Raw genomic sequence first — 13,229 nt, 5'->3', positions numbered from 1 at the left:
CGTTAAGTATTTTGTTGTGTTTATGATTAATTTATACTTTGAGAATAAAAATAAGAACTTCATCCTTGCCAATTGCCGTCGTTCAGCGAAAGTGGGCAGTTGAAGAGAGCGTAGCATTTCTGTTACGGACTCAGTCGAGGAGTACTTTGAAAGAATAAACCTGGCAGCTTGCCTTTGTACTCTTTCTAGAATATTAATGAGGCCGATTTCCGAGGGATCCCACACAATGCTGGCATATTCCAATGTTGGCCGAATATACGTAAGATATGCTGCTGGCTTAACGGGAGTCGTAGCAAGTCTTAATTTTCTTCGCAAGTACCATAGTTTTCTTTCCGCCACCGCACAATTTTTTTCCAAATGGGTCCTCCAGTTTAGATTACTGGATAGTGTTACACCTAAATATTTTATTTCGTTGACGGTAGACTGGCGGGTAGAACATGGAGTGTAATTGGAATAGAAGACACACTTACTTTTGTTTGTGACGCAAACAATTACTGTTGTTTGTGACGCAACTAAAGCAACTGTTTTAGTTTGATTTATTTCCATTTTAGATTCAGTGCACCAATTACTGACAGCATCAAGAATATCATTAAACGTTTCTTGGTCAGCTTCATTGTGTATTTCTTTATAAATTAGGCAGTCGTCTGCAAAACGTCGCACTGCAGTACTTCTATCTATGCCGCATAAAATGTCATTTATGCAAGTTAAGAATAATATCGGTCCTAAAACTGAACCTTGCGGTACCCCTGAGGTAACGCTTCATAACTCAGATTTGAAGCCGTTTAATTCTACATATTGTGTTCTGCCTGTCAGGTACGCACTTATCCACTATATTATGTAATAATTTATGCCTAGGTGAGCTAACTTATTAATTAACTCCCTATGAGGAACCTTGTCAAAAGCTTTGGAGACGTCAAGACATATTGCGTCAGTCTGAACACTATTTTTTAGGGCACGCGTGAAGTCATCGACTGTTTCTATTAATTGGGTTACAGTGAATAAATTCTGCCGAAAACCATGCTGATTAAGAAGAAATGTTTTTGTGCCCTCAAGATACGTGTACATAGCTTTGGATATAATATGCTCTAAAAGCTTGCAGCATACACAGGTGAGGGAAGTTGGACAGTAATTTTCCACCTTTTGTTGGTCCCCACCCTTATGCGTTGGCACGACCTTCGTCAGAAGCCAGTCGTCTGCGACACGCTTTTGCTCTATTGAGGCATTATATATTATGTATAAATAGTGCGCAACCCATTGCGCATACCTTCGCAGTAAATCATTTGGTATGCCATCTGGTCCGATCGACTTTTTCACGTTTATGTTCAGCAATAATGATACGATGCCTTCATAAGTGATCTGAACGTCAGGCATAATACAACTGAGAATGAAGTGACGTGGATGCATTAACAATATCACGACAAGCAGTAAACACTGACTGGAAAAATCTGTTGTGTAGGTAAGCGATGGAAGAGCAGTCTGTCACCAATTCATCATTGACAACAAGAGAATGCACGCGTCTTGAGTTGTGTTCTTTCGGAGACAAGTGACGCCAAAAACGATGGGAGGAAGATTTCATAAATGTGGGCAATATTTCTTCGTAATACTTTGTTTTTGATTCTTTCAGTTCAGCACGCATAAGCCTTGATAAATTGCGTATCTTGGATTGATCTTTGTTTACTTTTTGCCTCTGGCGGTTAATGGCGCTCTTCAAATGTATTATCTTCCTATTCATCCAAGAATTCTGTTTATTTTGTTTTTTTTTGCAAGGGCACAAATTTGTTGATACATGGCGTCAAAATTTCTTTAAACCTTATCCACATCTCATTGACGTCACTTTTCTCACTGAACCCATCCAAGAAAAACGACAAGTAATCAATTATGCTTGTATCGTCAGCCTTGTTGAAGTTGCGCACATGCCTGAAGCTTTCTTTTTGCATGGCAAGTCACCATCAATGCTTATCTTAACTGAAACAAGTTTGTGGTCCGACGATCCATGTTCAATTGCAACGTTGTATGTGTCGATTCGCCCGTCAATAAAAACTAGATCCAGTATGGAATGCGGATACCCTGTTTCACGTGTACTGTCAGTGATAACCTGCGTGAGGTCATGGCTGAATGCCATGTCTAAAAGCTGTTGGCAGAGTATTGCATCCTTCGATTTAGTTAAGAATGTGGTCCAATTAATTCTAGGAAGATTGAAATCTCCCGCAATAACCATTCTACGATTCTGGGTAGCAATACCATCAAGGTATTGCTGCAAACTTTCTAGGTATGAACTAGGGGCGCCAGGAGGCCTGTAATTGGCACCCCAAACAAGGGAAGTTTTGCGTAATTTTATTTCTACCCATACACATTCATGGTGGGGTATTCCTTCCATAACAATTGCTTCAAGATCTTCTGCAAGTAGGATCGCCACACCACCACCTCGTGTATCGCGGTCTTTTCTAAATATTTTGTAGCCGGGTGGTACAATTTCGCTATCCGCTATTTCCGGTCGCAGTCACGTTTCTGTGACGGTGATTACGTGTGGGTTATAGCTTGCTAGTATATATTCTAGGTAACTAACTTTATTCATAAGGCTCCGAGCATTTAGATTAATTAAGCGAAGGCTGCATGCACTTGACTGCGAATGGCATCAGTCATCGTCGTCAGAGTGATGTGGTTTTTTCTTTGTATGCTTAAGCTTAACTCGGCAGTTTTTGTCGTAGTCCTAGGAATACATGTCTTAGTCGATGACCAACTTATCGTAATTCGAACGCATGCGTTTTCCTGCATCTTTTTCTTTTTTTCCTGATTCCCATAGTAGCTTACGCTTGGCTAGAGTTTCCTGGTAAAAGTCGTCCCCAACTCTTATACTGCTGCCTTTTAGCTTTTTGCAATTTTTGTAAAATGTTAACTTCTCTCAGGAGTCGTATAACTTCATAATGACCGGACGCGGCGAAGGGCCCCCTTTTTGGCCTATTCTGTGGATCTGTTCAACTGTTTTTAGTTCGACGCCAAGCGTGCGAACAAAAATGACCTGCAGTACCGCTTGTTCCAAGTCTTCTGTGGTTTCTGCCTCGCCCTCTTCAACCCCAAAGACCAAAAGATTAATCCGTCGACTCCTATCCTTTAAGCTTAATAATATAGCCTTTCTTCTTGTCTTGATAGTGTCACGTTAATGTTCGTGATGGTTTTCGTTATCGGGCCTATTTTTTTACCCTGATCTTTGATTTTTTGAGTGGCGTCTTTTATTTTAGTCATTCTTTCTCCTAGAGTGCTCAGATCTGCCTTAATTGACTTCTGACCTTCAGACAGTTCCTTTAGGAGGACTTTCACATGAGGACCTGGGTTGAGTTCAACATCGCCAGACAATAGCAGGCACAAAGAGGAAAATTCAGAGAACAGTACACTTGGGCACGGCAGCACAACAACAAATCTGTTGTCAATTTTGTGACAGCATTCTGAGTAGAAACGGACATGTTCGAGCAACAGAAGCGGCATATTAGGCGACATTGCTTTCGCAGTGCTGCCGTGCCCACTGAACGCTGCTGGCAGGGGGTCCAACTTTATAGGTCCCGTGAAGAACCGCTCTATGCGCGTTCCAGGGTGTCTGCGCTCGAGGGTAGCGTCGACGATGTGCCCGTGGTTGATAACAGCGTTGTCAGCAGCTGCTACGGCCACGCATGCGCTGTATGCTCCAGCTTGTAGTGATGCGCTGACGAAGAAAACCTGTTCGAGCAACAGAAGCGGCATATTAGGCGACATTGCTTTCGCAGTGCTGCCGTGCCCACTATCAACATACTATCAAGATACTACCAAGATACCATCAAGAGCTTATATTATGGTGCTTTCAAATCTTGTATTGGCGCAATTCCATTGCAAGCGAGAAGCCAGCAAGCGCTTCATTTTGTTTGACAATGTTTTGTATTACAAATATTTTTTCGAATACTTGCGAAAGTATCGGCAGATATATATATATATATATATATATATATATATATATATATATATATATATATATATATATATATTCTGCGCTTTAAAACGAGCTCGCTTGGAGAAGGACAGTTTCAATGAAGTAAACGTAGCAAGAAAAATATGAATCTGCCACTTGTCGTCCAAACAAACGCATCGATATTTTCCTGACAGTCAGGCAGTCTTCAGAACAGTGTTCTAGCCGCTTTATTAAAGAGAACAGTAGACTGCGAGATATGCAAGCTGCAGTGATGCTCAATAAAGTGAAAAAAAAGACAAATCCCTGAGAGGTTCCGGCAATTGTTGCTCGCGCTTGAGCTTGGAAATGTTCTTGGCGCTACCCTTGCATTCTGTGGAATTCTCTCTTTGGCAATGGAAAAGAGGCAAACCGGTCGCTTGCAGTAAGCCTACTTGAAAGCGCTGCTTTCTCTTGTGGTTGGAGCACTGTCACATGTTATTTTGTAGATTTCAGGGTCTTTCTACATAAAGAGGGAAAATTGAGCACACAATTATAATGATGCTGAAGGCGTCACACACAGGTATCATTTGAACATGCGCACTTCTGCCTCGTTGACATTTAGATAAATAGGCGAGTATTTTTAATTATAAATATTACTAACGATGTATATGAAATCAACGAAAAAATTTCATCGGTCACTGAACTACACCGGGAACAATATGCATTAGGTTTCATTCGCGCAACGCCATTACTTTTTTATAATGGTACTGCATAACAATGGAGACAACTTGTGTCACGACAATTTTGAACTTCGTATTGTTTATTCTTATTGTTTCTTAGCAGTGTGGTTTTCAGTTGTTTTCACCTCATACTTGGTATTGTTGTTAGCAGTGTGTTTTTTTAGTTTTTGATCACAGTCACCGGATACTTGTTATTGTACCGTAACATGCGTGTCTTGGCTCATGCCTTTTTGCTGTTGGTTTATTTCTTTGAGTTTTCTGTTTTTTACGTGCCTTATAATTCACTATTGTTGTAGCCCCTCCCCTCTGTGACACTTTTTGTAAGCCCTGAGGGTAATAAATAAATAAATAATAAATAAATAAATAAACAGGCGCTCGCACACTGCCTAAGGTTTGGCGGAACGAGAATCACACAGTGAAAAAGAACAAAAGTACTAACCTAGGGCTCGTAACTTTCAAAGGAAGTCCCACAAACGATGAACAAAGGTAAGGTGTAGCGAAGAAACAGTTTTTTGGAGACATGAAATAGAACCAGTTAACATAGGGCAGGGTGGCTGGTTAGAGATCACTCGAACACTCCTTCATCTCAAAGTCGACATAAATCAGACTGCTGGCGATGTTAATGTAATAAAACAATGCCACATTCACTATTGGTCTAACCTGTGTATACTTTTCCGCAGGTGGAGAATTCTCGAGGTGAGAAGCTGGCAGTGGTACTGATGGACACCCAAGGGACCTTCGACTGCAAGTCGGCTACTGTTGTGCATTCTTCTATTTTTGCCCTAAGTGCCCTGATTAGCTCTGTGCTTGTTTACAACGTATCCCAGAACATCCAGGAGAACGACCTGCAGCATCTTCAAGCTTTCATCGAATACGGTATTCTGGCGCAATCTGAGCAGCAGCAGCAGTACCGTAACATGCCTGATGAGGTAAATTTTATTCGAGCATATCTGATTAATTCTATCGTGCGCTCAAATTTCTTTTTGGCGGGAGACAGAGCCTTGTTGAAAAAGTTGGGAGCACATTTGGAGAAAATGGCTTTTTGAGACGAACAAAAAAGTGGTCATTTCAGTTCAAAAGGAGTAAGGTGGTCACCTGAGGTGACCACCGTGCAGTATAGTGTACTGGTTCCATGCGGCGAAAGGCCGCAAAGTAATCCTCCTCTGCCCGCAGGTGCAAAGAAGCATTGTGTGCAGCACACATTCATCTCATTCTAGAGGTCACGTGTATATATCTTGAAAAACAACTTCATTACAACTATACAAAATAATATATATCACCCTTCGAAGGGCTTTCATTCATTGGGGTCACCCCACGAGGTGAACTTCAGCGCCACGGTGCTAAGTATACTGATCGAGTGAAGCTTTATCTTTGGTAGAATTTGTTGGTAGATTCGTTGGTATTAGCAAGTCGGACGACCTGATGACCGGCAATATCAAAATAATAAGGTTGAGAGATAAGTAGTACACTTGGTATGGACGCTTCATTCACGTTCGTGGACTTAAGGTGGTCTGTGGGACAACGCATATGGTTGATATTAGGAATCATACAATTCAGGAAAGTTCCAATTTTGCGAATGATTATGGTGGGGTTTAAAGCAGTGGCTGACCAGGAAAACATTAGAGACAATAGCTAGGTGGCACCGAATACTGGCCACAGCAAGTCAGAGCACCTTCAGACTTTTCGACCAAACAGGACAGTCAACCACACCCCATAGAAGTTTCCGAACCACTGACTACACTGACTACAACATCCCAGTGAGGGCAACCAATTATTCATGTCGCTAATTACCGTTAAATTGATAAATTACACCGGATAACTGCCTGGGTCGTGTAATTCAAGAGCAAACTAGAGCATAAGACCAGCGCAACAGGATTTCTCACCTCCCAAAAAATAGCTGGCACTGACATGTACTGGTTGCACCAAGTTCAAGCAGAAGCGTTTTGGAAGAGATAAAGGGAATCAGAAGTGGGTAAGAAGCTCTCCACAACATCACATTTACGCAATACTTCGACTTTTATGAACAACACCTCTATTTTGCACGTTACAGGATGTCTTAGCTACAGATTGTGAGAAGAGCCTACACCACTACTGTATCGCACGTACAGTAGTGGTAGTAGTGTCTTAACTACAGTGAAAAACCCTATTACGAGCGACCCCCAATCGTTTTTCCAAAAAGGCATCATTACTCGGGACTCATAGCTTCTCAGTGCCATCGCCGACATTTACATGCTGGTGTACGAGACACACTCGTAGAATACGGAAGCAGTTTCGGATTCTGCAAGCACGGCAGCTAGTCTAGAAAGTAATCAAGGAATGTGTAGTGTGTTGTCATCAGCATGCGAGAACGTTTCAGGAAAAAAACACTCCTTTGCGTCCCCACAGGGTAAAATAGAGCCAAAACAATTCAAGCTCTGGGAATCAACTTCTCTGAACCACTACTTATGAAGTTTTCCTGATCGTTTAAGAAAGAGTACATTGTACTCCTCACCGGCGTGGTCATCGGAGCCATTCACCTCGAGCTGGTTGAAGACATGTCTGCTTCCGGCTCTCTTTACATGTCTTTCACCGCTTAGTTTCATGAATAAGATTATCGGCGAATGTATAGTCCGACAGTGCTCTAGTGTTGAAATTAGGCAAGAAATAACTACTTAGCCTCTGGAGAAACTTGCAGCTGGTAGAACTCACGAATCATTTAGGAAACAGCAAGAGTGAATGGAAGTTTATCGTCGAGTGAGCACCTTGGTGTGGAGGATCCTATGAGCATCTAGTCAGATCCGTCAAACTAGCCTTGCGAATGACCACAGTACAGTATAACCCCATGAGGAATGAAATTATCATTACTCAAACAGAAGTTGATACCGTTCCTAACTTCAAGTCAATCGCGTACATTTTTTTGACGTCCGAGACCTAGAACCTGTCACACCAGCTCATTTCTTCACAGAAAAACGGCTCGACTCGATCCTAAGCCCGAGGTCATCTGAGTTGCTCTCGATGTCATCGTGTCAGCTTAACCAATTATGAAAGCAGAGACAGGACAATCTAAAGAACTTTTGGTAACGAAGGGAAACGTGATACCTTAATAAACTACGCTCATCTCGTTAGCAGAGGTGAACTGCGGAAGTGAACATTGGAGACGTCTTACCTGTGGGAGATAGGCTTCAATCATGCTAGCTGTAGAAGCTAGCCAAAGTGACTGAAGTCAACGCTGGCTACGAAGAAAAAATAAGATCTTGTACTATCATACTTTGACACAACGCATCTACAACGAAGTACCTAGCTACTGTACCCTTTCGAAGTTCACCAGCTTTCAGGAACTTTGTTTCTGCACGGGGCAGTTGTTGCAACTCTTGACGAAGAAGTTGCGGCCTTTACGCGTGGCTCGATTGCTCAAAAAAAGGTACAGTTTTATTTGCCTGGTTGGGCAGCAGGTAAAATAGGAGTTTACACGGAATTTAGGCCTTTAATTCCTCTACCTAAGGCGTTTGTCTCTACAGCACCACTCGGTACTGGCGGTTCGAATAAAACTGTCCCTGCTACGTTTGGATCAGCGGGAATTGCAGGAAACGCGGCGCGTTCCCTTGCGCGTCGGCGGCAAACCTGGAGCACAACAGAGTTAAATTCTCCGAAGCTAGAGTGGTAGCTGGTGGCGAATAACTTTCTGCCCTGCTGGCACTGTAAGGTACCTCCTGTGAGCACCAAAGGTTGCGACGTTGTAGTGCCTGACGTGTTTACCGCAGGCCACTCTGGAGGCGGTGGCACGAGGCTCACGGTGTTTTGACTTGTCCTTTTTCCTGACAGTGCTCGTGGTCATCTGTTGTGGGTTTTGCTTCAGAAAATCCGCAGTTGTATGCTGTGGAAGTTATGGCATCGAAGCAGCCGTGCTCGATTGCGGCATTCCACCAATATGTGCTGAAATCTGGACTAGACGCGGCAGTGTGCCGCAGCTGCCAGAAGCGTCCGTATGTGGAAAGCTTGGTACTCGCGGCGCGCACTTGCGTGGAGAGTCGAAATCCCGCCATCATCGTCACGGCATCGTTTACGGGAGTTCGTGAGTGGATAATCTCGCAAGCTGTGGCTTTAGGCAGTGTTCAAACGCTGGTGTCAAGCGAGCACATTGCACACTCTAGCGGTGACTCAGGTGGGGTCACTTGAAGACCCTTACGAATGGGCCATCGGACTCACAGGTGTCCTGGCAGCACAGAAACTACCAGAGCGGCCATAATTTCGGCAGCAGCTGCTGAGGAGGGGGTGCTTCTGGTTCTCTACAGTTCCACAATAGCGGCGGCATTTCTTTGGAGGTCCTGACAGAGCCGGAACTCTTCATAATTGCTGGTGGGCACCAAGAAAGTAGCTGATGCACTAGGCGAATGGCGATAACAGTGGCGATGGGAACGCGTAGCAGGTGGTGCCAACTAAGCCATAGGAGCATTCCTGCCTTGCCATAGGAAACCCGCCACAGGAAAAACTACAGATGGTCGTTGAAAACACAGTCGCAATCACTGAGTCAGTAGTCAGTATCACTGGGCTATTCCGCACTCACAGCAGAAAAGTGCATACACCAAATTGAGAGAGAGAGAGAGAGCAACGTCTGCCATTCACAAAAGCATGGAAAAGGAGGACGTGGGAGGAACCGAAAGAATGGAGCCCTGTGGTGTCCCATGTCCTGATATTTATTGATATGTGGGGTTTAACGTCCCAAAACCACCATATAATTTTGAGAGACGCTGTAGTGGAGGGCTCCGGAAATTTCGATCACCTGGGGTTCTTTAACGTGCGCCCAAATCTAAGCACACGGGCCTACAACATTTCCGCTCCATCGGAAATGCAGTCGCCGCAGCCGGGATTCGATCTCGCGACCTGCGGGTCAGCAGCCGAGTACCTTAGCCACTAGACCACCACGGTAGGGCGGTGTCCCATGTCCTGTAAGGTGGATTGTACCCGACCAATGCGGTCCCGTTCCCACAGTAGCCGTACGATCCCGAAGAAATGAGCGGATGTAGTTATGCATTCCAGTTCCACAATGCGACTCAGCTAAATTGCGAAGGATGAGGTCATGTTCAACATCATGGAAGGCCCCCTTTAAATCTAAAGCAATGAGTGCTCTCGTTTGGGCGTGAGATGGAGGTCCTAGAACTTCTTCCCGTAGCTCTAACAGTACACCTTTGGCCGATAGATGACCTCGGTATCCGAATCGATAATGCGCGAAGAAGGATTGCTGTTCTAAGAAGTGCTGCAGACGTCGCGAAAGGACATGCTTCATCAGCTTACCAATGCAGGAGGTCAGGGATATGGAACATAGGTTTTGAACCTGAACTGGTTTTCCTGGCTTAAGAATCAACGAAATATTGGCGTGTCGCCACGCTTGGGGAAGCGTACCTTGGCGCCAGTATTCATTGAATATACCGGTGAGGTGGGCGGTATTCGCATCACTTAGGTTGCGGAGTGTGATGAACCGAATGTGGTCTGCTCCGGGGCCGTGTTATGATGTAGATCTTGTTACACTACCCGTACTTCCTCAACCGTGATATTTGCATCCAACAATTAATTTGTCTCGCCTACGTGTGGATAGTCCGGGCAATGCGGTGTTGGGCCTGTCGGAATGAAATGTTTTTCGAGCTCACCGAGAAGTCTCGAGGGGTCATCCCGATGCTCGTTTATTAGGATGTGTAACTGTCGAAATCTTTTTGTTTTCGTGGTAGTGGGATCTGTGAGGGATCGAAGAATCGACCATGTTTTTGTGGTGTCTAATGCTCCTGAAAGCCGGTTGCAGAATCCTCGCCAGTTATTTATGGTGAGCGTCGCTGCGCATCCTTGAGATTCCCGCGTAATTTGATCTATTCTTTTTGCCAGTTTACGATTCAGACGTTGGCGTTTCCATCGCCGTGTCAGTCCCCTGCGCGCGCCCCAAAGATGAAGCAAATGTGGGTCAATATCTGGTGTTTTGGTGGTAGTACATAATGTGTGCGTGGTGGCCTCTATATCTTCAGAGAGTCAAGCCATCACTCGTAACCTTGCCCCTCAGGCGGGTCCCGGCGACGTCCCCTTCATTTGACCCAGTCTGTAATGCGTAAATGCCGCTCGGTCTTCCGGGCACCAGTGAGTGGTAGAATTGTCGCCACAGTACAGTAGTCGCTGCCAAGGTGCTCCTCTAGATGACAATGCACTACCGTGCACCGGGTCCGTATTGCGTGTAAATGTAAGGTCAGGGCAGGTGTCACGTGATATACTGTTTCTAATACGAGTGGGGTACACTGGGTCAGTTAGCAAAGTATACCTTATGTTACGAATATCATTCCACAAGCGTGTTCCTTTGGCCTGTGATTTGACACAACCTGAAACTGTATGTTAAGTGTTAAAAACACCTCACACCACACGAACTTGTCTAAAACCTTCAAATTCCGTGAGAAGGCGGTGAAAGCAGTGCGTGCGCGAACGGGGGGAACTGTACACATTTAGTAGAAACAAGCTTTCACTGTATGAGCTTTGCGTAATTATTTCGATAATTTGGTGAGTGATGTCCCTACTAGTGGTATGCACGCCACATGTGACATGTTTCGAAACTCGGGCTCCCACAAGAGGAGAAGCACCCAAGAGCGCGTTCTAGCCTGATAAAGAAGGCGGACAGTTTGGTTCTTGTAAGAGGATAAGATGAGGAGCGTCAGTGAATGCGGCTACGTTCTGCTGCTGGAAACTCAGCTTTTGCCGGAAAACCCTGCAGTTCTATTGCCACGCCACTAGTCGTGGCGTGTCACGCGATCCCATCTTCTTCGCGGGAGGAAACGGAAGGACGTGTGTAAGGGTGTGAGCGCCCTGCACTCGCACTGGATGTTGATGGGATGTCATGATGGGATGGTCTTTAGCAATACCAATTGTTGCTAACGTATTAGCGCACCGAGGTAGCCACTAGCATGTGCGGAGGACTTGACCTTCAATGCTTTGCAGGACCCTGATGTTAGTTTTTCCGGCGTTGGAAAGCACGGGCGTGCTATACCGCAAATATCCCAAGGAGAGCACTCTGTACAGCTGAAGCATAGATTAAACTGATGTGCCCCACGTTTTACCAGCGAGAAATCTCATCACGTGTGTGATAGAGCTGAGCCTCTTCTTCAAGTGCGAGATGTGCGCACTCCACGAGAGATCTCTGTCGATATTAACGCCCAGGAATCGGTGACATCTCATATACGAAAGTTTCACGTTGTCGATAGAAACAGGATAACAGATCATGGGCTTGCGGGTAAAAGGGACTAAGGCGCACTTCTCGGTGGAAATTGTGAGGCCTCGAGCATGGAGGTACGTCGACGTTATTCTCGCTGCTTTCTGGAGCCGTGCGCGTACCTGGTGTTGTGTCACTGCTGAAGCCCAGATACATATATCATCAGCGTATGTAGAGATATTCACTGATCGAGGTAGACTTTGTACAAGGCCAATGATTGTGAGGTTAAACAGCGTAGGGCTGAGAACCCCGCCTTGTGGGACGCCACGAGTGGTGCAATGATCAACGGTGCGGCCTTCCGCAGTGAGCACGAAGAAGGATCTCCTCTGTAGGTAGCTCCGAATCCATCGAGACATTTCTCCACCGATTCAAATGTTCGCCAAGGCACCTAGGATGGCATCCCGCGTTACCTTGTCGTATGCACCTTTCACATCAAGGAACATTGCTACCGAGATGCGCTTGAGGTATTTCTGTTGTTGCACAGAGGTTACGAGGTCGATGACATTATCAATAGAAGAGCGGCCTCTTCTAAAACCAGCCATGGCCTCTGGGTATATATTATAGCGTTCAAGGTACCACTCGAGGTGTGTCAGAACCATTCTTTCCATTATTTTTCCCACGCCGCTGGATAGCGCAAGGGGTCGATATGATGCCAGATCAAGCGGCGACTTTCCAGGTTTGAGGATTGGTACCAAGTCGCTGCATTTCCACCTTTCTGGGACGACGCCATCGTTTCATGACTGGTTGTAGCATTTTAGTAGCTGGTCTCGGCCGCGTCTTCTAAGATGGCATAAAGCAGCCTATGTAATACCGTGCGACCCAGGTGACGACGAACGTCTGCAGGTGGCTAGAGCTGCATCCAGTTCCTCGAGTGAGAAAAGCTTATTCAGTTCAGAAACTCGTGCTACAGGAGCATCCCCGAGAACTTCGTCACTCATGGTAACCACATTACCCGCAATCCTCACGCAGAAATCTTCAGTAACGTCAACCTGCAGGCGGCCTTGATGGAGAGCAAATGTGCTGAATGAACGATGTTGTGGAGTCGAGCCAAGGCCACGCACCATCCTCCTTATATGGGACATAGGCTTGCGAGGATCGAGTGATTCACAAAATTTCTTCCACCGTTGGCCCTCCAGCTTGTCCATAAGACGTTGTATTTTCTTTTGTAGACGTCGAGCGTCTCTGAGGTCATGAATCGAATTAGTGCGCCTGTACCTGCTCTCCGCCCACCTACGAATTATTCGTAGTCGTTCAAGTTCTATATCAAATTCGGTACGCTTTGATGTGTATTGAAAGGCGCACGTAACCTCTTCCATCACATTTTTCATTACCTCCTCGAGGCCGCACACGATATCAT

The 13,229-nt window shown here is 45.3% G+C and overlaps 1 protein-coding gene across 4 annotated transcripts in view; it reads left to right on the top strand.

Annotated features, from left to right (window-relative positions):
* LOC119163083 (atlastin-3) overlaps window positions 1–13,229 on the top strand; it is a 211,358-nt gene that overhangs the window by 46,363 nt on the left and 151,766 nt on the right. For all 4 annotated transcript variants that reach the window (XM_075874259.1, XM_075874258.1, XM_037415019.2 and 1 more), the window contains one exon: window positions 5,337–5,585. In XM_075874259.1, coding sequence (XP_075730374.1) covers window positions 5,337–5,585 — 249 coding nt within the window. The remainder of the gene's footprint in view (window positions 1–5,336; window positions 5,586–13,229) is intronic.

The sequence above is a fragment of the Rhipicephalus microplus genome, chromosome 9, assembly GCF_043290135.1.
Source record: "Rhipicephalus microplus isolate Deutch F79 chromosome 9, USDA_Rmic, whole genome shotgun sequence".
Lineage (NCBI taxonomy): Eukaryota > Metazoa > Arthropoda > Arachnida > Ixodida > Ixodidae > Rhipicephalus > Rhipicephalus microplus.
Note: the sequence above shows the minus strand (reverse complement) of the source record. Positions and strands in the feature narration are given on the sequence as shown.